Here is a 27,197-nt window from a genome sequence, read left to right on the forward strand (position 1 = left end):
CATGCTTTAGCAAATGCAAGGTCCATTGTAGCAACAGCCCTGCCGTTCACATGGACCCAGGATCTTCCCTGGGCACGTGCCGTGCTGAGACATCTCCCTGTACGCGACAGCCTTGCTGTGGGTGCACAGAGCAGCATCACCCTGGTGTGAGGCTGCAGCACGTCCGTGGGCATCCTGGCTGGTGTGGGGAGGCGCTGGGCAGGCTGCGTCCCCTCCCAACCCAGGGTGCTGGGCTGGCATTGGGCTGGTGCAAGGAAGGAGTCTCATGCAAGTTAAGTGACTTCGTTCATACTCTTGATTCAGGAGCTTCAGTGTTATCCGGAATAGTGATGCTTTTCTGAACTGGAACTAGGGACTACTTAAGTATGACGTAATTAAATTGCATCATTCATGAAAATCACCCTCACTGTAAATTTATAATATTTGTCATATATCCAGGAATAGCAAATATGATCACTGAAATAAAGACTGAATTGAGAACAAAAGGAGTGACATTATTTGAGGAGTATAAATTTCTGTTGAATTTGATAATAATTTGAAGCGTGTCCGCTTGTTTCCATTGATTTAAAAAAAAATCTTCACCAAGATTCTAGGTGAATAAGAAAAATGTAATGTTTTCAGATTTTTTTTTTCCAAGCTCACTGCTCAAGACAGGGGGTAAAAATCATTTTCCATGACTTAGGGCCTTATGAGATAAATGAAATCTTAATATTCTTTCTCTTTACCACCAGTTTTGAAAACCTTGCTTTGTCTCTCCTGTAGTTGATGTAGAATGTGTATGCAAAGGGCAAGGAAAGTTTAAGGTACACTCAGCCATAAGGAAGAGGAAAATCATAAAATAAGTGTGAAAACAGGAAGTCCAAGAGGAAGCTCTTACAAACCTAATGGCAGCTAACTCTCTACATATTGCAAATGGGGAATTTAAATTTATATTAAGCCTCATAAAGTACGGTTTGGAAAAAATGTGAATACATTCACATCATCTGTCACTTCTTCCTTTGCTCACTATGGGTAATGAAAGAATTTGCTGTGTGGTGAAAGATTTGTGCTTTTTTACATTCTTTTAATTTTATTATTTTAAAGATAATAATATTATACTACTATTATTATATAATATATACATATTAATACTAGTGTAAATTTTGTTTCATTTTCTTAATGAGTTTGACTGCTTCCTCTTTGCAGGAACCTCATCCTTCTGGAATAAGCCCTGAAAGAGGTCCACAAGCAGGTGGAACCACACTTACCATCACTGGTACAAACCTGGCAACGGGTTCCAAGAAGGATGTTCATGTTTTAGTCGGCAGTGAACCTTGCAATGTGTACGTATGAAACGCTGAGGACTTAACAATAGGCTTGTATCCTAACCAAGCACCAAGCAAGTGCTGGCCTTTCGGAATTACACAAATCTATTATATGTCTTGTAGTGACTCATCACGTGCAGTGTGGCTCTGCACGTAACATTTAGACAGAAACTCACTTAGGGGCTCCAGCTGGAAGAAGCAGCTGCAAAAATAACCAACGTGGAAGAACTCAGATATTGAAACAATTTTACAGTTTCAGCTTTCTCTGCCTGACTGGCTGTTCCAAACTCATCCATGCTTTCCTACAGTATCTTCTCAGTGGTTCCATATAAAATTTTAATCTCGTAGTGTCCCTTGACTTCTTCCTCTCTCTTATTTTTCTTCTTATTAATTGCTCCCCTTCTCCCCCCACCAAAAGGAATAACATGAAGTATCCTGACATGTTGTTGTTCCTGTGTGTGTGCACTATTCCTTTTCATATCCTGTATCTTTTTTGTTAAGACTTTAAGTGATCTGGAGAACGTATTGTCTCCTCGTGTAATTACTCAATACCTAGCAAAATAGGGTTCATTCTTGTTGGTTCTGGGGTACTACAGTAATAAATATGAATTACAATAATGTTAGTAACTGAAGATATTTCCTCTTCTCTTTTTTCTCTGATTTAGCACTGAATTTGGAGACAAGATAGTTTGCATTACAGGACCTCATAGCAAGGTTGAAGATGTTGACGTAAGAGTCCACTATGGGGACACAGCAAGCAGCATACCAGGGAAATTTTCATATAGGGAGAATCCTACTGTCACCAAGTTCCTGCCAGTAAATAGCTTCAGCAGGTAATGAAATGTTTGTCAGAACTTCATTTGTGATTGGGTTAAAATATATGTAATAGGTTTTCTTCCATATAGAACTGCTTAAAATAAGAGCTGTTGTACTCTATCTATACACAATTTCAGATACATAGATTTTGAATTCTTTCTAAACCACAGCTGGCATTTGAAAGTATTCTGTTTATCCCCAAACCCCACTTCAAAGCTAAATCTTGAAATCAGAAAAAGTGATGAGCTTCTTTTAAATGAAGATATCTTAAAGGGAAAGATTTGAAGCATTTAAGTATGATATGTCAAACCACATGATCTTTGTATTACTTACACATTCTCTCTGAAGGAGAGATCATCTTCTGCAAATAATATAAAAGTGTCAGAAAGGTTTCTTTCTCCTACACCCCTATTCACTTCATGTTCCAGCTGGTAGCTGTTCACTCAAAATAGTGTTCCTTCTGGAAAAAAACTCATCTAGTGCTAATTGTGAAACCAAAGAAATATATGCCACTGGTACATTTGTAGCAAAACGGCAAATCATCTGTTTAAATGTCCTCTTAGCATGCCTCTGATTTTGAGAGTAATTCCACAACTGATACAGGGACAAACTTGTGACCTTTACTGACATTGGGCTCTGCTGTTCCCTAATATTCCAACCTCTTTGCCTAGTAGGAAGCAGTTGGCATTTTCATATTCTGGAATATAAAAAAGAGATCAAGATGCTTCCTTTCTCTTTCAGTAAAAGGAAGTTGTAAGATCACAACCTTAAAAATAGGACCCTAAAATTAAAATTGGCTATGAGTTCTGTTGGAGAAATTGATACTTGCCTCCTTGAATATGGAGTAGTCACTTATGTAGAAAAGGGTTTGGTTTTATTTGCTTCTGATTTTGGTTTGTTTTTTTTGTGGGGGCTGGGGGTTTCCTTGGTAGACCAATAGTGATTTACCCCAGGGGATTTAAAAGACTTTTTTTCTTCTCCTCCTCCTCCTCCTCTCCTTCTTCTTCTCCTTCTTCTTTTTCTTCTTCTTCTTCTTCTTAGCTGGACCTTACCTTAATGGTTTCCTTTGAGGATTGCTATCCCTCTAAATCCAGGTTGCTTAGGTATCTTCACCTTTCACTGGCAACTTGTATACATTCTTTTTCTTATGTGAATTCACTCTTTTAAATTTGAAGTAATTTGCAAATGAAAGTGAACAGAGAAGCCAGGTCCCTAAAGTTTGGGGAAAATGTACTTTCACCTTTGTCTGTGTGTGTGGTAGGTGAAGAGATTTCAAAACAAAAAAAAGATCAGAGAAATGAAGCACATAGAAAGAGCCATCACAGTCCCAAATACTGACAAAGGGATTTGTACTTTTTTTATACTGCTATCCGAAAACTAGTTTAAAGTTCACATTGCTGTCTTTAAATGCTGTGATTATAGATAGCTTTAATAGATGCTTTTTGTGTAGGAGATCTAATTATCATATAGGCATTCCATAACTATTTTCAGTGGTATTAGTAGTGATGCAGGATAAAGTAGCCTATAGCTGTAGTATTTTGCCAATGACTTGATTTCTTTTTTAATTCTGCCTTTCAGTGGAGGGAGAAATATTACAGTAACTGGAACTGGATTTGACATTATCCAGCGATTCTCACTGGTGGTTTATGCAGAGCGTCCAGAAGCAGGGAAACAAAATCTCCAAAGGGTAATTTTCTTTTTTTCCCCCCAAAGGCATCACAATGGATACATAAAATACAGTCTGTTCAAAAAAATGCATTTAAGTTTGCCCACTTGACTTCACTGGGCTTGGAGTGAATGTTTGAACAGACTTCTGGCTCTATTTCTAACTATATAAAAAAGCCTACTCCTGCCATCTATACTTACATTTAATAGTACCTTGTAACTTTCTGCTTTAAAATTGTTCAATATGAATAAGGATGGAAGCTTTGAATGGTAAAACTGAATATATTTCAGAATTTCAAAGTTGTATAATTTGTTTTCTCTCTCTCTTTCTCCTCCCCCTTCAAGGTTTAGAGGTTTGCCCAAAACAGGACCCAGATGCAGACAGTCCTGAGTACTTGGCTTTGCACAGTCAGAGCCTTTTATTTTCTCGCACCTCAAAGAACAAAATCTTTCCCTTTTCTTTCTTGCAATATGCTTCAGGCATATTGCACTTACAGCATGTGAACAATTATGAGTTGTAAAAAATAAAACAAACCCTTTTTGCATCTCATGTTAAAAAGAACTGACATCTCCAAAGGAGCTGAATTTCTCACTTTTCTAATGAAGATCACAATTTAATACAACAATTGAGAAGTTGAAGTGATCTTCCAGAAAGAACATGTTTTAAATTATGGAGAATTTTTAAGGCTAACTCTTCAATTTAGGACTTTCTTGTGGTCTGATTTTAAAAATATAATGATTATTATATGGAATTGGTAATGTGTATATTTTATATATATATGTGTGAGTCAACTTTTAGAGTATGCCAGAGCCTGCTGGATTTGGCTCCATTAGAACCCTATCCTTTTAAGAATTTTAAGAAGGAAAACTGCATACATTTCATACGCCGTAAAGTGCAAGATGTAATTCTTCTATATCCTGCTTACCTTAAACCTCAGGATAATCTCAAAGACTATTTAATATCCTTGACAGTGTTTATCAACATTTCTTCCCACCCCTCCTTATGTGTGCTTAGCATCTCCCAAAAATGTTAGCTTAAGTCTATATTATGTATTGTGCTTATTCTTGGTTAAGTCTAGCAACTCTTTTTTTAATCTTTTTTTTCACTCACATTTACTTAATCATGATATCAAAAATATGAGGGAGAAGCTATCAAATTACATTTGCTTTCTCAAAATGAAAAACTGAGGTGATGGTGTAAAAAATTTTAAAGGTTCCTGTTAGTGTTGTTGGCTGCAATTGGCATTGCTGAATGACTGAAGGACTTTCCAGGATTTGTGTTATTTGGAGAGGGGAGGGAAGGATATTAACAAAATTATTAACTTGAGTTGTTAATTGACAATTGGTGAATTTTATTCAGAAATTATACTTAGTACTTGCATTGAATTTCTGCAAGGTATTTTATAGTGTCAATAGAAAAGAATTCACCTGAGATACTTAATGGTACAGAAGACAGTCTCGATTAAAGCTACCATGTTAACCTCTTAATCTTACAGCAATTTAATTATGTCAGCCCAGTGTGGTCCAGAGCCAAAAAATTTGAAGGCAGATGGAAGCGGAGCTGTAGCCTAAGCTTTTTTGGGGGTCAGGTGCTAGAATACAATGAATCAATGATTTTTTCCCATCAACAAATTGTTGTTTCGTTTTCCTTTCAGAAAGTATCTCATACTGTCTTTGTTATTTTTGTTGTATGGAGAGGACATAGCTCACAGTGTTTTATTTCTACAGTCTAAAGTTATCAACAGTTATGTACAGCAACCAAACAAGGTCTAAAATGTGCATATTCTTCTTATCTTGTTTCTTACAGTTTGATGGAAAACTTGTTACAAATCTCAGTGCAACCACAGTGGTTTTCTCTTCCCCACCAATACTGGAAGATCCAGAAAACTATAATATTACCACTATTATTCTAATGGATCATTATCATTTGGTTGTAAAAAATGAGAGTCACTCCTTTGCATATGTTGCAGACCCAACCTTTGAAAACTTCACAGATGGCGTCAAAAAACAAGTCAACAAACTTATTCATGCGAAGGTAAACTTGTTAAGAGATGACAGTTGCCCATTTTGTCCTTAAAACTTGTACAGAATATTTCCTGTCTTTCTCAAAACCTTAACCTACGATGAATAGCTATTTGGTACCATACCCAAAATGCTTGCTGGAGCCCCTTACCCCTGCTAGATGTCGAGCACTGTTAGGCCCCCTTTCCTCCCACCTCCTCTTCTCTTTCTTTTGTGTTTCCTCATGATGCCCTCTGCTGCTGAGTCTGGAATTTGGAAATTACCTCTCTCCGTGGTCCCCCCAGAGGATGGGGGACTGGGATTGGTTTCTTTCCTTTCTTACACTAAGAAGAAAAGGAGAAGAAAGGGCGTTGCGTAATTCCCTTCCCTTCTGCTCTTCTATATAGCACCATGCGAATCACATCTGCTCCGAATGATCCAACGAGAAGTTTGTAACTCATGACTTCTTGTCTCCCAAGATTTTGTGATGATGACTTAGCCTTGTATTTTCTGTCTAGGGCAGTAATCTGAACAAAGCCATGACAATAGATGAAGCCCAGGCTTTTGTAGGAGATGAACCTTGCAACATAAAAACCCTGACTGAGAAGGACTTATATTGTGAGCCACCAGAAGTACAACCTCAACCCAAGAAAAGGCAGAAGAGAGATACTATCAATAACCTTCCTGAATTCATTGTATGTTACCTTTTCAAAATAATGCACTGTTTAAGTGACACTAATACAGTAGCTTCTTAACTGAAATAATTTGTTCTTTTATGATGTTATATTATTGTGAAGAAACTTCTTGCACTGTTCTTTCTTTCTGCAGATTCTGCCTGCTGTCTAGAAGACTTTACACATAAAAAGCAGTCCCAAGCTGCTAATTGCCTTCTACCTTTGTTATATAGGAATGTATAATTGTAGCTAGGCAGGCTGGGGATTTTTCTTCCTCTGTAAAACAGAGTAAAATTATTTCTTGAAACATAGTGCTAGTCACTTAAATTCAGTATAAAATATACAGAAATTGTTCCTTTGTTTGGCAGTTTGAGCTAGAAATTCACTGGATTGCAAGGATTAGTAAGAAATTAGAACACAATTGTGAAATGAACCACTATCCATTTGTGCTTTTTGAAACAAATGTCTGTGCTTATCCAATCAGGTGAAATTTGGCCTCCGAGAATGGATCCTAGGAAGGGTGGAATATGATACGCGTGTGAGTGACATCCCACTGAATCTTATTTTGCCACTCGTACTTATTCCTATGGTAGCAATCATCATCATTTCTATCATCTGTTATAGGTAAGAAGCTCCTTTAATTAGATGCTTTTGCTATCCTGAAGCTTTGAAGGTGATATCTAATTGTACCTCAGTCTACAAAAAGAAAGGATCCTTATAATTTTTATGTGCTGTAGAGTTAAGGAAAGCAGCTACAGCTGGAAATGTGTATGAGCACCAATTTATTCCTCTCATACACCAAATTCTTTGGTGTCAGTCAGCCCAGTCTGTCCTTTATACATAAACACAAACAATTGGTCCCAGGCTTTCCAAGTGCACAATTGCAGGCTGAGTTGCGCACATACATTCTTGAAATTGCATCTAAAGTGCCTCTTGTGAAGGAGGAGATCACTAGTTCTGCATACATTTCTATAAGCATTTAAGCTGCCTCAGTCAGTACCATAGATCCAAGCTGGATGAATTTCTCTAAGTGGTCATTTTGGTCTTTCCAGCTGAGATAAGTGTTATCCACACACAAATCTCATGATTAATGGTGAAATTCATGCTTCATAAAGGGCCAGAACAATGTCCGTACTTCATTTAAGACCTGCTTAGGCCAGTTTTGAGGTTAGTAATACATAGGCCTCGTACTGGCCCTCAGCATGGGATGGATTTCACTCTAATGATTCATATCAGTGTAGCTGAAGTAATGCTGAAGTGTGTTATACAGCAGTGACCTTCTTTTGGATCTTCTCAACTTGCTCTGTCCAGTGTTAGGTACACTCCCTTGATGCCTCATAGCTAGGATGGAGCATGCTGCAAGCAATCTTTGTTCAGTATATACAAATTACATTTCTGTACTTAATACATGAACGCATCCTAACATATGAACACATCCTAACTATTGCTTATTGGATTTTAAACCATTGACTCGTATGTGCTTTAAAGTGGTAGGCCCACGGTGGTGCCAGGTGATTTACACTAAATGAATCTTTGATCCACTGTTGTTGTTCTCCTCCTCCATTTTCTCTCTGCAGCTAGTGTTTTAAAAGAAATCAAGAACAAGAAATTGTCCTCCCATGATTCCTTTTGCTTCCCATTTAGAGCTATTGCAAACAATTTGCTTTTACAGTTTGTAATTTTTCTAAATCTTACCTCTATTTCATAAAGACGCAAGAGCCAACAAGCAGAACGAGAATATGAAAAAATCAAGTCACAACTAGAAGGCCTGGAGGAGAGTGTCAGAGATCGGTGCAAAAAGGAATTCACAGGTATGACTGATATTTGCATTTCTGTGGGTCCTCTTGAGAAATCATGGGATGGGCTGGAGCAACTGTGCTATCTTGCTAAGGCTGTCTTCTGGGAATAATCAGTAGATCTAACTACTTTTGATTACAGACATCAACATACAGCAAATATTTTGCTGACTATTATGTATGAAAGCCATAAATAAAATTAAACAGGGAGTTGAAGATTATTAAAGGAAACGGACAGTTTTAGTCCAAAGGAAGCACAGGAGTTAGTCAGCAACTGGGAAATAGAAACTAGTTGAAAATAGGGTTATTTATAGCCACTGATATGAGTGACCATTGATACAGAGGAAAGAAGTTTTGTAATAACTAACTGTGCACTTAGTACTGAGCATAATGACAGTATATGCCAGACAAGTACATTAAAAACTGTTTTCAGAGCTGCAAAATGTATTTGCAGCAATCAGCATACAAAGGGATAATTTGGCAAGCCTGCAGGAAAGAAATAGCATGTTGCCCTATTTATCAGGAAAACCTTAAGCTTGATTTGAGGAGCTAGCTAATTGTTCTGGGTAAACACAGAGGCATCAACCCAGGGAAGACAGTGGGAGGTGTGAAGGCTCAGCGTTTCTACAATGTTGCTTAAACTAGGCATCTGAGTTTGCAAATACTGGTCTAAATGATTACCATGAGAAGTCACTTCATTATCTGAAGTATACTTGCTGTTGGGTCATGTTGAAATAATCCCTATTAAAAAAACCACATGTTTTATTTCTAAAAAGAAACAGAATATTTCATATTGGCAGTGGCTAAAAAGCAGGACTGAATTAAACACCAACTTGAGGTTAGACTTTGAAATCAATTTTTGGAGCTCAGGGTTTCATAAGATTTCTGTCATGCTGGAGGCCTCTCAAAGTCTTGTTTTCCTGGAATTTCTGTCATTTGGGACAGAATGTTCTTTTCTTATATCAGCTTTCTTTCTCTGGAAAATTGACTCCTTGCAGGTTCTGGACAGAACCCAGAAGCAAATCTTTGAATCAAAAGCTGTTCCTAAGCATGCTTCATTTCAAACTGCCTTCTGAAATGCGAGGGGGTCAATCAAGGTTAACAGCCTTCTCACAGCCTCCTCATGCAACTTCTTCACACATGTTTCTGAAATGCAAAGGTGCCTTTCTCTTGCTGATACTCCCAGTGAGGGGCTGCAAAATCCTGCTGTAGCCGCACTGCTTGTCAAATTGAAGGTTTCCTCCCTATATCCTAGCACAAGCACAAGGGTTGCGGAAAGCATACAAGGAGTAATCCAGTTCCTAAACTGCTTCCTTCTTGGCTGATGGTAAAATGAAACACCAAAATCAAAACACATTCTGGATCCGTACAGTAATATTGTAATGACAGGAGCATGAAGTGCAGGTGGCCTAGAATATATGGAACCAATAATAGCAAAGAAAATGGAGATCAGGCAGGAAGTACGAGTACCACAAAGCTGGAAACCACAAGATACTTTCTCCCATAGGTTTGCTAAATGCTATAAAATAAAGGGCTGAAAGAATAAATGACATGAACAATAAAAATTGCTGAGACAATAGGTCATTATATTAATTAACATGATACTTCAGTCAGTCAGCAATACTGAGTAATTGAAAAGCCTTCAGCTAAAATAAGTGCTCCAAAAGGCGATTCCCTAATTGTTGTCCCTTTCAAGAACTTGAAAGCTTTTGGGTCCCACAGAAGTGTTTTCATCAATTTCAGTGAACTGTTTAACCTTCTTCCCTCCTGCTGGCCCCTCCCTCCAATTAAATTATTATGCTTTAAACTTTAAGTTGCTCTCTGTGTTGTACTTTTTTTCCTTGGGTTACGGCATCATTTAAAAAGGAACTTTTATTATTACATACAATCAGAGGGAGTAGAATGCCCATAGGAAAAAAAAAAAGAGAAAATGATGTTGCAGTGTCTCTTTTCTTGCTCTTTGCTACCATTCTACATTTGTATGTATGAACTCCACGCAATCATCCATTGAGGCCCTATAGGCGTTGTACATAAGGAACAAGGAAAGAATTTGCGCTAAAAGCAAGAATGCTGATGTCACCACAGGATTAGCTGTGGTGACAGCTAACAGGATAATTGGTAAAAATGGCAAGGGAAAATATGGGATGAAAAACAGTTGTCAGTGTTCGGTTACTTCTCCTACCCCAAAATACTGTGTTGCCTAAAAAAGCTGCAATTTAAAAAAAAAAAGAACTCTTAAACTGTGTTGCATGTTCTAGATCTAATGATAGAGATGGAAGATCAGACAAATGATATAAATGAAGCTGGAATTCCAGTACTGGACTACAAAACGTACACAGACAGAGTCTTCTTCTTGCCCTCCAAAGATGGAGAGAAAGACGTGATGATAACCGGGAAGCTGGATATTCCAGAGGCGAGGCGGCAGACTGTGGAGCAGGCTTTGAACCAGTTCTCCAATCTGCTCAATAGCAAATCATTTCTCATTAATGTGAGTATTGAAGTAGATTCACCTTGTCTCTTAGCTAGGCATACATGTGTATGCAGACCATCCAGTAGGTTTGCACAGCTGAAGCAAATTTGTTAGAAATAAGTGATTTTAATAAGGTTCTGGCTCCACAGTAACTGATGCCAGATCTGTGGCATCACTGCCAGAGCTTTCCTGGGGGGAGGCATGATCGTATTTCTGTAGAATTACCCAGATCACATAGTACAGAGTTAGTCAACGTTACAGTGGCTGTAGGGAAACAGACATTACCTGATCTGGCATAAAAACTGCAGTCACCCAGTTACTTTGTCCTTAGCCTTTTAAGAAATTTAATCAGTGGAATGATAGATTCAGTTCTGGTTCAGCTGTGTGTCATGGTCACAGCAGTTACCTACTGGAAGTCATAAACTGGATTTCTGTCTCAGAGAGAGAGAGGCGTAGACCCCTCAGACCAGGAACAAGTGGCCTGTTCATCAAGATTGATGAGTACTCAGCTGCTCTGAAAAGATTTCTAATTGCTCACTCTCAAAAATTGAGCTGATTGTCAGATACCTAAATACAGATTTAGGCTTCTAACTTTCTTTTTTAAATGAGGCTCCAGTGCTGAGTTAGTTAATGGTAGCATTACAGTTTATGGCAGAAGAGAGTACATTCCCAGATGTACTTACTTAGATTAGTGTCTCTTGTAATTTGATGTGAAAGAATTGGGAACTTGGGGAAAAGGGGAGTTGATTTTGCTTTTTAAAAAATTGGCACAGAACACACTTTTTTCTTTTAATTAAAACATCCTTTTTATAATGCTTCAGGTTAAATATATGTGTTCCTTGGGTTAGTCCAGTAGGACTGTGTGAGTGTATATTTAAAGAAATTATAGGTAATATTATTTGTAAGTAGTTTGTTCAAACTTCTGAAAAGCTTTCCATGCTGTACATAGGAGATTAACATTAAAATAATATTGCTCATCTCTTTAGTGCAGACGAGTTTTGAGGTACTCTAGAAACCTGTTCTCTGACACAATTATGCATTTGTTTCCTCTTTCAGTTTATTCACACGCTGGAAAGCCAAAGGGAGTTCTCTGCTCGAGCTAAAGTTTATTTTGCATCTTTACTGACCGTTGCTTTACATGGAAAGCTAGAATATTATACTGACATCATGAGGACACTGTTCTTGGAACTGATGGAGCAGTATGTTGTGGCCAAAAACCCAAAGCTGATGCTAAGAAGGTTTGAATGATACAGTCATGTTTTTTGTAGTTCTTTATTTTTTCTATAAATGTATTTCATTTGCAAGGTAGGCACCTTGCAAATAGACTGTATTATAATACCAACTATCCGTGAAAGTCAGAAATACCCTGTGCCTAAGTATATTAGAAAAACAAGATCACCAAGAATAGCTGTGGAAGGCAAAACTGTTGGCAGCAGAATATCCAAATGCTGTAGTGTCGAATCTGTGTCAATATTAGTGAATCATCTACCTTACTTCAAAATACTGATCATTTGATTTATTTTTTAAATCTAATTTTATTCCAAATTATCTAGCATAATGAGCACATGTAATCAACTCTCATTGTGTAGTCAGTGAGGACTTGCGCTAATGTTTTTTAACCCTCTTGTTATCCCAAATGCATTAAAAAAGGCCCTGCTCTGTTTACATGGTTGTACTTTTGTAATCTGTTGTTTTTTTCCCCCCGGTAACTGCACAACTGGGTTCATTTTTTTATCTCTTGTTCTTACAGCATAGTCACAATTTCAAATTTTGCATAAGGGATGTGTGCTTTTCGGTAATGAGCTGAAGGTACCCGGGAATGATGAGCAATATAAAGCACTTATCCTAAAGCAAGTGCATGCTCTCAAGACTCTATAGGGAAATCATTGCATTAGGAGAGTGCATGTGGTTAAGCATGTAGCAATATTATATTTCAAACAATGTTTTTCTTTAAAACTTTGTCATTAAATATTCTTAACATACTTGGGATTGTGTTTTTTAGATCTGAAACTGTTGTTGAGAGGATGTTGTCTAACTGGATGTCTATTTGTTTATATCAGTACCTCAAGGTAAGAGTTGAAGCCTGTTGCCTATGTTTTTTTGTCAGCAATACTTAAACATGCTGCTCTGAGTATATCTTTTGTTTCTGCTTTATTTTCCTTAAACAGGACAATGCTGGGGAGCCTCTTTATAAATTGTTCAAGGCTATCAAACACCAGGTAGAAAAAGGCCCAGTGGATGCCATACTGAAGAAAGCCAAGTATACCTTGAATGACACAGGCTTACTGGGAGATGATGTAGAGTATACGCAGTTGGTAAGCAGACCATGATTAATATATTATAAAATAATTTCTTCTATAAAATTCAGATCTACAGTGTTAGGTCAGTCTATCCTTTCTGGACCACTGTGATCTTGGTAATGGACAGTGCTGTACAAAAATCTGACCAAAAGTAATTCTCCAGACAAGAAAATTTTGCCTCTTGAAAACTTCCCCTGTTTGCTCCTTGAAAATTCCTATTATTCTAATAATTAAGGCCTTTCTTCCCATTTCCAAACTAAATTCATTCATAAATGATTTTTGCTAAGTTCTAACATTGACGTTATCCTGGGACTTCAGGTTGTCTTTCTCTCTTGTGTTTTCTGCTTGTCAGAATATCAAATGTCATTTTGGAGATCATTTTACTAGTATATCAAGATGAGCTCCTCTGGAGTTCTCTAAGATGGGCTCTGCAATCTCCAAATCACCTTATGAACCTATCTCTGCACCTCTTCAAGTGTGAGCTGACATCTCCTGAACAGGGACAACCCAACTGGTATTCAAAGGGGTGTGTTTCCACCTGAGCAGTCTAAATTCCCTACATTGGCCAGCTGCCTCTACAGACAGCCTGGAGACCCATGTGAGACACTTCAGGCGGGATGAGATGAGCATCCCTGCCCAGGGAATTCGCCCTCTGAGCTCCACCACCCTCTGAACTCCAACTTCATGGTCCAGTTCTCTTCTATTACAAATCCTGCTTTGGCTTAATTCTGTTCACTGCCATGAATTTACACCAGTTTTTCAAACAGGCTTCAGCTCACAGGATGCCCTGTATTTCTAAAAACTAAAACAGCCCACTTTCTAGCTGTTTAGGAAGGAATGTATAAGTTTAAATTCTAGTTCTGCTCTTTTTGACAATCTTGCTGCATTTCTTCAGGATATAGTGTAACAGATACACAAGATGCACAGGCCATCCTTGAAAGATCAACACAGGATTTTTTTTTCTCATTGACTTTAAACAGCCTTGGATGTAGTTCCTCGTTTATTGACATGTTAGTAGCCATTTGCCATTGTCTCCAACTGAGAAAGATACACTGACATACCTGCAGTGTGGAGAGAGAAACTTAATAAAAAGCTTTATTAAGTCCTGGTAAAATCACCGTTTTGTGTATTCTGAAAGGATGCTGATGGAAGGGCTGATGTGAGGAGGTTGCTATAGGACTTTAATTCACAGAATCACTGGAATATGACCTAGACTGCCTGGAATAAAAGCATGTGCTGGTCAAGAAAAAGTATTTTAGTTCGGCTGATATTTTGGTGATTAGTAGATTTTTCATCTTCACATCTTCATATCTGAGTTGAAAGTACCACCCATAGTACCACTCTGATTGGCAACGCTGTTTATATTTTCTCTTGTGTGTAGTGAGCAAAATTTATTTGCATCCTAAACACGTGAGACTTAATGTCAGTATTTCTTTATTCAGTCTGTTTCTTTTCACAAAAAAAAAACTGACGCCTGCAATTAAGCTAGAGGAATGCAATATGAAAGCAGAAGATTTGTGTATGCAATCAGATGCGGGCTGAACAAGCTTACTACTTAGATATTAAACATTGTAAACAGTAGAGGTATTTGGTCCAGATTCACTTATTTGACATAAAACAAAGGTTGTGTGCGTGTGTGTGTGTGTAAGATGATGAGGTATAGATATCTGTGTGTGAGTGATGAAAGATTATGAAGTGGGTTAGTATTGTTTTTAATTATTGGGATCTTTAATGTGATGGTGAGGATGTTATGGCAACTGTGACATTATATGAGTTTAGTAAACAGGGAGCATTTATGCACTGGGGTAGGTTAATGCATATGTTAATTAGTTCACTTCTGCCTGAAACTGAGACATGGTGGGAAAGTACAGAATAGAGTAGTTATCTGCTCTCTAATTGTTCTTATTTAAAAGATGAGTCTGTTTTGCAACACTGGTTACACTGACATGCTGCATACTGAACCAGCAGCAAAATCGTGTCCAATTACCATAAAGCTAATAGGAAAAGGAAGGTGAAATCTCATGATTAGTTAGAGAGTTCTGTCAAGGGACAGTGCAATCATGTTTAATTTGACTGCCATATGGCATGGTTTCTTAACCATTTAAAAATACCAACCATGCAAGTTTATTTCTGATAAATTTAGGAGTTATGATTGACAAGACCATATCTGAGAGGTGAAGTACTTAGGATCACTGGCCAATCATGTGTCAAAGGTGACGTCTGCCTCCAAAGGACACCTGACTAGCAAAAGATCTGTGAAGACTCAAAGCTGTTTTAGTGTATTAGCTAGTGAAAGAAAGATACCTTACATTAACATCTCTTGTGGGGGGGTTCTCCCATGAAGGTTCACTTACCTGGCCATCGTCTTCCCATTTGTTTTTTCCTGTTTTGAAATTGTCGCTTATATAATGGAACTGCTTTAAAAAAAATCACCCCAGATTTAGCAAATTACAGGCTTTCAAGAGATTTTCTTTAACATAAATAAAACATGTCAATACTAGCAGAAAACAGTAAATTTTAGAACTAGAATAAACTACTTACATGTGCTTTATGGAGCTATTAGCGTAATTGTGATAATAGTAAAAAATAAATGAAGTCTTTGAACACCAGAGGTGCTGTATATGGCACTTATATATATATATATTTATATGTATATATGTATACATGTGTTATGTATGTTATATATATAAAAATGTAAAAAATGAACAGCTAGTCACTGGAGATTAAGGTAAAAGAGTTGAACAAGTCACTACTCATCAGTTGCGCCATGTTAAATGACCACAAGTACAATCATTAGTATTAGTATGCTCTGCTTGTGAAGTAAAACCATGAAGATTTGTGTATGCAGCTATACTGTACCAGTAAAACCATGAAGATAGCATAAAGGAACATGCAAGCTCACAGCTACAGTATCTTAGGAGTTCAGTGAAGTGCAGCTCAAATGATGATGGGTAACTCATTACGTTGGGGCACTTGTGCTTGTCTGTGTCCCAGGTTATGGGGCTGCATAAGAAGATGTAATTTGTCAGAGATCCAGCTGCTTTGTTCTTGTGCCTCCCTCTGTTTAAAGCTTTAATAAATTTCCAAGACTCAATAATGATAGCATATTAGGCATGAGAAAATCTATTCTACATCTTTTCTATTTTGTCGTAATGGAAGGAATGAGCTAGAATTTATCTTAATAACTGTGTACATTCTTTCCTCCACAGACAGTAAATGTATATGTACAGGATGGAGGAACCGACTCCATACCTGTGAAAGTGCTGAACTGTGATACTATATCACAAGTAAAGGAAAAGATAATAGACCAAGTCTATCGAAATCTGCCGTGTTCACAGTGGCCAAAAGCAGACAGCGTAGTTCTTGGTAAGCAGCTACTTGTGCTACTGTATTGAACAGGTGAAATGTGTTTTGTGGTTTTCTTTCATAAAAATTTTCTCTAACAGCAATTTATTGTAAAAGAAGAAAAATACAGTTTAAATGCTGAATTCTTGTTTAGCTAAATGCAGAAGTACAGCACTTTGCAACAATCTTAACACGCACTAAAAAATGAATACTTTCTTATAGGGTGCAATGGGCATATTAATGACTGTTAGCACAAATGTGTTCCTGCCTGACAGAGTCCTCAGGTCCTAATTAATGTGATAATGACAGCATGGACAATTAATTGATGGAGAAGTAATGATGCAATTTTAGAAACTGATACTGATTTTGACTTGCTCATGATGGCTATTCAAAAAATATATAACTTAAAGAAGCTGCACTTTCAGAGGATGACAAGCCACCCAGCCTCTGAAAATCATTTTTCTTGAAGAGTTTCAAAATTGCTGTTCTGTTCTGAAAATGTTGATGTGACTGTTAAGAGGTTAATAATCTCATACTAAGAGTTCTAATTAAGTAGTTTTGTGATATTTTTGTTACTGCCTTAGTCTGAAAGTAAAGGATGCAATTCTTGCTTTTCAGAAAGCCATAGTAAGTTAACTAAAAATGCCTTTTCTATTCCATAGAAAGTCCTACTCCTCTATTTTGGGCTTTTAGCAGTTTTTATAATATATAATTTTTGTATTTTATGCAAAGGAATTTAACTTTCTATGGAAAATAATCAGAAGTCATGTGCACGGTTTGGAAAAGTGTAAACTATTGCAAACTACTCAAACGTCTATAATAAAGGCCAAACTCGAAAGCAGTAAATAGCACATATTGTGACGTGTCCCGAATGACTTTTTTTAATGTTCCACAGTGTGTCAGTGGTTCTTTAAATTGAAATATATTCTTGGAGTAGTTATTCTTGCACATGGTTAAAAAACGTTTTTTCTCCTTTTAATTACTCCGTAGAGTGGCGTCCAGGTTCTACTGCACAGATCCTCTCAGACTTGGATTTAACGTCACAAAAAGATGGCAGATGGAAACGTATCAACACACTAATGCATTATAATGTAAGGAGGTGTTTCAGAGCAGTTGTTCACATCTGTTAACTATTCTCTAGTAATAAATAAAATCTTAATTTGTTTGTAGAAAAACTTCTCCTGTTATACGTAAAGAATCACAGAAAACTAGCTCTGGGTCTAGGCACTAAAAACATGCAAGCGTGAAAGGCTAGGTCTAGACTTATTGCCTAAACTTCTTACCGAAAACATAGTACCTAAATGCCAACACTTTGATTTCCTCATCATTGCTGGGTCCCAATCCAAAATCCTTTGGAAAAAGCTCTCTGCGCTTTTGCTAGGTCTCATATTCATCTCTTCTTTCATTCATCTCTCTATCACTTCCTGCCCCTGAGATTTATCTTTGTCCTTGCTATGCTGCTAAATAGATTTCAAGTTGATCTGGTTTGTTCAACAACACAGTCAGGAGAGCAGATGTTGATATTTTTGTACTGTCTGTTTTAGGTTTCATATTATGCTCACTACCAAATACTTGCAGTCCATTTATCTTTCCTATTTATGCTATTTATCCCTTTCTAGCAATAAATATTCAAGTTAGGAAAGTAAGATGTCACTCCCTCAGAAAATAGGTCTGATTCTTCATGATAAAATCCATTTTTGCGCAAAGGGCCCACACACAGGCTTAATGAACCACTGAAGTCTTGCATATGTTTCCAATAATTTCAGTTATCTCAGAGAAGGTTTTGAATGTGATCTGTTATAAATGGAGGAGGAGGGAGTTTGTTCTGAATTACAGGCACAGTCACTCAAGAATCCTTTGAAGGGCAGTATTTATCATAAGTCCAGATCCCCTGCAAAAGATTACAAAAACTGCAGTTTAGGTGTTAACAAGGAGATTCAGTCATGCTGCCTTATTTGGAATAACATCCTTGTGTTTGTATTTTCAAAGGTCCGAGATGGTGCCACACTCATCTTGTCAAAAATGGGAATTTCCCAGCAGCCGGAGGATAATCAGCAAGATGTCCCAGGGGAAAGTATGTATCATGTGGCTTCCCTACCTTCCAAAAGAACTAGAAGTCAAAACCCACACAGCGACAGTGATACTATTGTCTTGATCTTGTTTATCAAGAGTATCAATGGAGCTAGATCTTCCCCATCAAGCAGTATAGTGCTTATTTGTTTTGTGTTACCCACTGTACACTTGTTTCTTCCTCATAGTTACAAAAGCCTGAAATAATAGAGCTTTCACCATAATCGGTATGAGTCAACACCCCAGCTTAATAGAAATTGCTCTTAGCAAACATTTCCTGGCATTTTGTCTCTTAATCCCATTACATCTTCTTACACCATGTCAGCTCTTCTCATTGCACACCAGCTGCTCCATTTCTCTTCATCCTTGGCCTTCACAAGCTTGAGATACTTGTGGACTGCTTAGACAGTCTCTGTGTTCTGTCTCGTTAGTCAAAAGGTATGTTTCATCTTTCCTAAGCTTTACCTCTTTCTCTCTTTCTTTCTGCCCTTTCTTAGTCTTCTCTCAAATTTCTTCCACTTCCATTAAACTGAGAATTTAACGCAGTGTTCTAGATGAACCCATGCTAGAGGCCTGCTTCCATGCTCCATGACATTAGCAATCTGGTGTAAGGCAGTGCATTTTTTATTGCATTTCTTGTAGCTATATTGCCTTGCAAATTCATCTCTGTACGTTCATATTTGGTGTCTCCTTCCCTCTGAGTGCATGGCAAGTGATTTTTCATCAGATGTATTAGCTTGATTTTCCAGGGTTGTTTCGTTGGTTTTGTTCATTCCGTTCACATAATCTCTTTAGATTCAGTGTTTTCCCCAATTCCTTTGTTCTTTTTGAAGTTTGCAATCCACTGTAAGTTAGTATCAGGAATTTCATTATAATGTTTGCTAATGCAGCTGTTACATGAAGTTAATTCCAATCCTACTGCCTACTACAATATGCTAAACTTCTTCTCAACTCAGAATAAGGCCGATTAGCTTGTGAATAGTCTTTTAAAGCTTTTAATTCCACATGTCAGCATTCTGTCTAGACCAACTTCCTAAATTTCAAGCCTCTTGAGATACAATATCCATTCCAGCCTAGAATGCAGTCATATTTTCATAAAAATATTTACTTGTAAATTTATGTTCTTCGTCATATGTTTTCCTTCAGATTTTAGATGTTCCGTTTCTCTTTTTTATCCTTTATTCAGTTATTTTACGTGAAATAGAAGTTAGATTTATGGGATGATGATTGTTGAGATCATTCTTCCTTCCTTGAAGTCACTTGATACACTTTTCTGTCTAGCGTTGATTGCAAAAGCCATTGCTTCACCTAATAGTTTCATTCCTTTAAACAGATTTACGGATCTTAGATTTAATAAGGTTTCAAGGGCTGGACAGTCAAACAGATTGGAAATAATAAACCAGAAATGTACATTTTTCAAGGACATGGCTCTCAGCTGATAGCTCTGATGTATATTGCTATTTAACAAAAGTGTGCAGACTTCCATTTCATTAGTGTTGAGAGTTGGCCAGGAAATCAGTCCAGGCAGCATTACTTGTAGTTCACTTTTTACCCTCTCCTCCTGGGTGCCTTTTGTTGAGATTTTTTTCCAGGGTCTTTGGAGGTTCTTCTAATAGTCACAGCTGCAGCCTCGCTGCTATCCTCTCACCTCTTTGCTGGAGCTGCATACCATCGTAGGACAAGCAGTGACTACTCCTCTGTCATGGCAGTTGCCAGCTCAGCATTTTAACTTAAAAAGCCATTCTGTTTAATACAGAGGGCAGTGAAGTGCAGCAAGGTGAAGAGCTGATTTCCTAGTCCCTGTTCAATTTAGTTGCACTGATTGCTGAGATGACTGCTGAGGTGGTAATCATCTCCGCTCCCAAGAGCTGGAGCAGAATGACACATGGAGCCTGTTGTTGTTCTTCATTTGCTTTCTTTTAACACAGGTAGGCGTTAAGTGTCCAGTTCTGGCTTCCCAATCTTCCAGTCTTCCCCATCTTGCTCTCTGTGTGGTGTGGCTGTCAGTAGAGGACCAGACCATGTGAGGTTTGGGGTTTGTTTTTTTTACTGCTCTATGATTATATCTTTGGCATCAGTTCAGTGTGAGGAAGCTTACTGAATATACCTGGTCTGCACTCCAAGATGAACTCTTTAGTCATACATATGGCATACTAAATTGTAAAGGAAAAGCAGACTTCTGGGGCCAGTGCTATCACGAGTACTCTGGTACATGAGGGGAAAAAACCTGTAGAGATAGTTCAGATCCCAAAGGATGAAGAGAAGATGACTTCCACCTCGTTTTTTCTCCTCACCCTTTCTTGAACTGTGGCAATGTACAAATTCGGGAAGACAGTATTTCATGCCAAGCTACCACATTTTCGTTAGTGCCTAGGGGTCCTCAGAGCTATCTGGTGCCAGCTTGTTCTTTCGGAAAGCTATAAAATGTTACGAAGCTAGGGCAAAGCAACAGCTCACAGTGACAGTGATTTGTGAGATGCTATGCTGTGTAAAAGGAAAGGAAAAGATCAGAGACTTCCCCTCCCACACATATGCATTTAGATGACAGTCAGGGATTTACAGGGTTGGAATAAATAGAATATCCTATCCCTGCTCTTTGAATAAGGCTTGTGACAAAGTGGTTTTCCTTTTATCCAGAGTCTCTCATTAACTTGCACCTTTTGCATTGAGAATTGTCAGCTGAAGCCATTGACTGTCTGCCAAAGTACTAGGCTTTGCACAGAACAAAAATGTAAAACTATGTTCAGAGATGTTGCTCTAAAACCTGGCATTGCTTCCATTCTGGTTTTGAATCACAGCTTCTAACAGGAAGACACTATAGGCTGGAGGTTGTGACAAATTAAATGCAGAATCTTTTGCCTCTGGAGATAAAAAATTGCAATTACTGACTTGTATCAAGATGGAGAATGGTTTCAATCATTTTATACTAGTATTTAGGGAGTCCCAACCCCCCACAGCAGTGGAGTTGCCAGAGGGCTCTGTGCCGTGTGAAACAGTACATCATAACATTGTAGAAGAAGGCTGGAAACTGGTCACTGCTCGTGGGAGGAGAAAGGCTCCTACTCCTCCTGAAGACTTGCAGCTGAAGAACAGGTTTAGTGCCCTCCAGGATGAGGAGGAGCTGGGCATGGCTGCAAGGGAAGTACCTGGAACAACAGACCTTGCGCCTTGCCGGAATGCCCGGAAGAAGCGGCAGGTGATTGTTGTGGGGGACTCCCTGCTGCAGGGGACGCAGGCATCTATCTGCCGACCTGACCTCATGTCTAGAGAGGTTTGTGGCCTGCCAGGGGCTCGTGTGAGAGTTGTCATGGTAAGACTGCCAAGGCTTGTCCACGCTTCGGACTATTACCCACTGCTGCTCTTCCCTGTGGGCGCCAGTGACACCAAGGGCAAACTGGAGACCATCAAGCAGGACTTCAGAGCTCTGGGGATGGTGGTCAAGGGCCTGGGAGCCCAGGTCATCTTCTCCTCAATCCTGCCAGTGAGGGGGATGGATGAGAGGAGGAGGAGACGGACTTTCCAAGTTAACGACTGGCTGCACCGCTGGTGTTGGCAGCAGGGTTTTGGTTTCTACAACCATGGGACCCTGTTTGAAGATCAACAACTGCTGGGGAGAGATGGGATCCACCTCACTAAGTGGGGCACGCGTGTCTTTGCCGAAAGGTTGGCCAACCTGGTAAGGAGGGCTTTAAACTAGGAAAGACAGGGGAAGGGGAGAGTTATAGTGCCAGGGTAGTTGGCAAAAGACTGCTCAAGTCAGGACACCTCCAGCAGATGAAGGCAGCCAGGGAAGTGCGCATGGGATGTGGCTATGGAGGATCCTCTTGTACCCCTCCTGGGAAACCTGCAAGCTCGATCACCTCTCTGAAATACCTGTACACCAATGCACGCAGCATGGGGAACAAACAGGAAGAACTAGAGATCTGTGTGCGGTCGCAGGGCCATGATCTCATTGCCATTACAGAGACATGGTGGGATAGCTCACATGACTGGAGTGCTGTCATGGATGGCTACGTGCTTTTTAGGAAAGACAGGCCAGGAAAGCGAGGTGGTGGAGTTGCTCTTTATGTGAGAGAGCACCTGGAATGTATGGAGCTGTGCCTAGGGGTGGATGAAGAGTGAGTCGAGAGCTTATGGGTAAGGATTAAAGGGCAGGCTAGCATGGGTGACACTGTTGTGGGTGTTTACTACAGGCCACCTGATGAGGAAGAGGAAGTCGATGAGGCCTTCTACAGACAGCTGGAAGTAGCCTCACAGTCCCAGGCCCTGGTTCTCATGGGGGACTTCAACCACCCTGATATCTGCTGGAAAGACAACACAGCTAGGCATAAACAGTCCAGGAGGTTCCTGCAGAGCATTGGTGACAACTTCTTGACACAGGTGGTGGAGGAGCCAACAAGGAGAAATGTGCTGCTGGACCTCGTACTAACAAACAAAGAAGGACTGGTTGAAGATATGAAGGTCAGGGGCAGCCTTGGCTGCAGTGACCATGAGATGGTGGAGTTCAGGATCCTGCCAGGAGGAGGCAGCAGGGCACTAAGTAGGGTCACAACCCTGGACTTCAGGAGAGCAAACTTTGGCCTCTTCAGGGACCTACTTGGAGGAATCCCATGGGTTAGGGCCCTAGAAGGAAGGGATGTTCAAGAGAGCTGGTTAATATTCAAACATCACCTCCTGCAGGCTCAAGAGCGGTGCATCCCTATGAGTAGGAAGTCAAGCAATGGAGGCAGGAGACCTGCACGGATGAGCAAGGAGCTCCTGGCAAAACTCAACCAGAAGAAGGAAGCATACAGAAAGTGGAAAGGGGGACAGGCCACTTGGGAGGAATATAGGAACGTTGTCCGAGTATGCAGGGATGCGACGAGGAAGGCTAAGGCCCGTTTGGAATTAAATCTGGCAAGAGATGTCAAAGACAACAAGAAGGGCTTCTTCAAATACATCAGTAGCAAGAGGAAGACTAGGGAAAATGTGGGCCCTTTGCTGAATGGGGTGGGTGCCCTGGTGACGAAGGATGCAGAGAAGGCAGAGTTACTGAATGCCGCCTTTGCTTCAGTCTTTTCTCCTCAGGAACCCCAGACACTGGAGAAAAGAGAGAAAGTCTGGAGAAAGGAAGACTTTCCCTTGGTCGAGGAGGATCGGGTTAGAGATCATTTAAGCAAACTTGACACCCACAAATCCATGGGCCCCGATGGGATGCACCCACGAGTGCTGAGGGAGCTGGCGGATGTTATTGCTAAGCCACTCTCCATCATCTTTGAAAGGTCATGGAGAACAGGAGAGGTGCCTGAGGACTGGAAGAAAGCCAATGTCACCCCAGTCTTCAAAAAGGGCAAGAAGGAGGACCCAGGGAACTACAGGCCAGTCAGCCTCACCTGCATCCCTGGAAAGGTGATGGAGCAGCTCATCCTGGAAGCCATCTCCAAGCATGTGGAGGACAAGAAGGTGATCAGGAGTAGTCAGCATGGCTTCACCAAGGGGAAATCATGCTTAACCAATCTGATAGCCTTCTAGGATGGAATGACTGGCTGGATAGATGAGGGGAGAGCAGTGGATGTTGTCTACCTAGACTTCAGCAAGGCTTTCGACACTGTCTCCCATAGCATCCTCATAGACAAGCTCAGGAAGTGTGGGCTGGATGAGTGGAGAGTGAGGTGGATTGAGACCTGGCTGAATGGCAGAGCTCAGAGAGTTGTGATCAGTGGCACAGAGTCTAGTTGGAGGCCTGTAGCTAGCGGTGTCCCCCAGGGGTCAGTACTGGGTCCAGTCTTGTTCAACTTCTTCATCAATGACCTGGATGAAGGGACAGAGTGCACCCTCAGCAAGTTTGCTGACGATACAAAACTGGGAGGAGTGGCCGATACACCAGAGGTCTGTGCTGCCATTCAGAGAGACCTGGACAGGCTGGAGAGGTGGGTGGAGAGGAACCTCCTGAAGTTCAACAAAGGCAAGTGCAGGGTCCTGCACCTGGGGAGGAATAACCCCAGGCACCAGTACAGGTTGGGGGCTGACCTGCTGGAAAGCAGCTCTGCTGAGAAGGACCTGGGAGTGCTGGTGGACACCAAGTTAAGCATGAGGCAGCAATGTGCCCTTGTGGCCAAGAAGGCCAATGGTATCCTGGGGTGCATCAGGAAGAGTGTTACCAGCAGGTGGAGGGAGGTGATTCTCCCCCTCTTCTCAGCCCTGGTGAGGCCACATCTGGAGTACTGCGTCCAGTTCTGGGCTCCCCAGTACAAGAGGGATGTGGCACTACTGGAGCAAGTCCAGCGAAGGGCCACAAAGATGATTAGGGGACTGGAGCGTCTCTCTTATGAGGAAAGGCTGAGAGAGCTGGGCCTGTTTAGCCTGGAGAAGAGAAGGCTGAGAGGGGATCTTATCAACGTGTACAAGTATCTGAAGGGAGGGTGTCGAGAGGATGGGACCAGACTCTTTTCAGTGGTGCCGAGCGACAGGACGCGAGGCAACGGGCACAAACTGAAACACAGGCAGTTCCATCTGAACATGAGGAAAAACTTCTTCACTGTGAGGAGGACAGAGCACTGGAACAGGTTGCCCAGAGAGGTTGTGGAGTCTCCTTCTCTGGAGATATTCAAAACCCGCCTGGACGCGATCCTGTACAACGTGCTCTAGGTGACCCTGCTTGAGCAGGGGGGTTGGACTAGATGATCTCCAGAGGTCTCTTCCAGCCTCAGCGATTCTGTGATTCTGTGATTCTGTGATTTCTGTACAGAACTGTAAGCCAAAACTGCTCTCTGTTGATAACTTATTCTGGGTTTTTTTTCTGTTTATTATAATTTTTTTTGTTGTTAATAACTTTTATTCTTGTTCTGGTTTAGACTAGCCAGAAGGTTGCAGATCAGAAATACTGATTAGCAGATCTGTGTAGGGCAGTCCTACCTTCTCCTACGTAGACAAGTGTATTCATCAGGGAGGAGGACCCTGGAAGGAAACTAATTTGCTCCAGGCCATGTGATGGGGAAGAGGCTGTGTTGCTTGTCACCATCTCAGTTGCTTCCACCATCTTTATATTTGGGTTCTGCCATTATAATTAGTGAGCACAGTTGTGATTACGCTCCAGTGTTATTTTATATCAGCCAAAGAATTCTCAAAGGGCCACGAAGTGGTGCGCTGGGAGGAAAGTTGTTTGACCCAGTGAGCACAGCCTTCTCCCGGCTTAAAGCTTGATGCATAATGTGACTGCCAAAATATTGGTATTCACTCTTTTACTTTCTTCACCCCAGTTTTCCACTGGGGAAAATGTTATCTCACAGCAATATTATCTCCTCCTAGCAACCATACTGATAATGCATTGTGTTGCCCCATGTTCTGAATTTCTCTTCCTCTTTCTTGAAGCTATTTTTAGCAATGAAATAGGATCTTTGTATTACAAAAGTTCATCTGGTTGAGCTTTTTTCTCTTAAGCCCTACTTTTCTGTGAAATAAATACTATTGCACTAGTAGCCAATTCTGTTGTTGCTAATTGAACAGGGGCCAAATTAAGCTACATGTGAGGGCAAGCAATCTGCATGGAATTCCACTTGGTTGTTTCTCTTTACTCCAAAGTTAAATTTGGCCATACCATCAGGAGGGCAAAGAGAGCTTAAATTCCTTTGAATCAGAGGAGGAAGCAGAAGTGTACCAAGCAACTTGCATAAGGCTGAAACATAGTTTCCGTTGTAATTGCATGTTCTCATCTATTTGTTTACAAAATTAAATAACAGGCATTGCAGAAGAAATTCAAAAATTCAGGCCCATCAGTAGTTTTTACTGTACTGGTGAATGATTGTTACAAATGGTATTGATTGTGAAATCATAGCTGCTTCAAAATGAAATGATTGATAACTTTTATTTCTACCTTACTTCAGTGGCATGAACTTCCAAGTCAAACAACGGACCTTCAAATGGCAACATGATTAAGTGTGGCAAATCTAGGGGGAGGAAGAATCTACCTAGTCAAAAAATAGTAAAGGCACCAGAAGGCTGCATAGCTAATGCTTTTCTTGAGAATATATAAAGTGGATTCAAGCAGAAGTGTTGGCTTTTCCAGATTACATTAAAATGTTATTTTCCCCTACAATATAAAATATTGAGCACATATGCAATCTGATAAATTTAATGTAGCTTTTGAGGAACTTAGTTTCAGATCTCTTGGTTTTGCTTGTTCTTTCTTTAAATCCTTAAGGTGGTATTAATATATCTACTTGGCATAATCCCTAAAACCAGTGGTGGTCTTCCAGTAGAAGTTGGTGAATCAGTGCATTTAAAAACATTGACATTTTAAAAAATTGAAAGTTATTTTTCCCAGAAAAATCACAATTCAGCCCCATTGCACAAATTATTTTGCATTACAATTAAGTCTTATGCTTTAATATAAGTACATGTGTATAATGTAACTGAATCACAGCTGCGATGGAAAATATCAGTTTTGAATTGCAAGAATCTTTCAAATTTTTGGCTGTAACAGTTCATTAACTCAGTTTGTGACACTGAATCTTTTTTCAAGGGAAATTAATGGCAAATTATAACAATCATATTATGTCTTTTTGAATTTTTTGAAACAAAAGATATCAAACACAAAGATTTTATCTGAACATTCACCTATTATTGATACTTGAATGCCACCCTGTGTGGTTACTGTAATCAGCTGAGCTGTCGAAAGCATCCGGGCACTTACTCTTCTTTCTGCTGTATGATAATAGACTTGGTGTGAGTCTCTTTCTCTGATTTAATCTACAGTTACTTACAAACAAATTTTAAAT

General features: G+C 39.8%; 1 protein-coding gene across 9 annotated transcripts in view; it reads left to right on the forward strand.

The window, feature by feature from the left end:
* The window catches only part of PLXNB2 (plexin B2), a 261,101-nt gene that overhangs the window by 222,052 nt on the left and 11,852 nt on the right, over nucleotides 1-27,197 (forward strand). For 8 of the 9 annotated variants that reach the window (XR_010886862.1, XM_013956477.2, XM_067315574.1 and 5 more), the window contains 14 exons: nucleotides 1,186-1,322; nucleotides 1,970-2,137; nucleotides 3,699-3,807; nucleotides 5,593-5,820; nucleotides 6,305-6,481; nucleotides 6,945-7,084; nucleotides 8,171-8,271; nucleotides 10,515-10,744; nucleotides 11,783-11,964; nucleotides 12,729-12,795; nucleotides 12,895-13,041; nucleotides 16,236-16,392; nucleotides 17,362-17,462; nucleotides 18,361-18,445. Coding sequence is in view for 7 of the 9 variants with exons in the window: in XM_013956477.2 (XP_013811931.1) it covers nucleotides 1,186-1,322; nucleotides 1,970-2,137; nucleotides 3,699-3,807; nucleotides 5,593-5,820; nucleotides 6,305-6,481; nucleotides 6,945-7,084; nucleotides 8,171-8,271; nucleotides 10,515-10,744; nucleotides 11,783-11,964; nucleotides 12,729-12,795; nucleotides 12,895-13,041; nucleotides 16,236-16,392; nucleotides 17,362-17,462; nucleotides 18,361-18,445 (2,029 nt within the window). In the remaining 2 variants the exon portion in view is untranslated. Of the gene's footprint in view, nucleotides 1-1,185; nucleotides 1,323-1,969; nucleotides 2,138-3,698; nucleotides 3,808-5,592; nucleotides 5,821-6,304; nucleotides 6,482-6,944; nucleotides 7,085-8,170; nucleotides 8,272-10,514; nucleotides 10,745-11,782; nucleotides 11,965-12,728; nucleotides 12,796-12,894; nucleotides 13,042-16,235; nucleotides 16,393-17,361; nucleotides 17,463-18,360; nucleotides 18,446-20,369; nucleotides 20,465-27,197 lie in introns of all 9 variants that reach the window. The other variant, XR_010886863.1, reaches the window with a different exon arrangement.

The sequence above is a fragment of the Apteryx mantelli genome, chromosome 1, assembly GCF_036417845.1.
Source record: "Apteryx mantelli isolate bAptMan1 chromosome 1, bAptMan1.hap1, whole genome shotgun sequence".
In the NCBI taxonomy this organism is placed as follows: Eukaryota; Metazoa; Chordata; class Aves; order Apterygiformes; family Apterygidae; genus Apteryx; species Apteryx mantelli.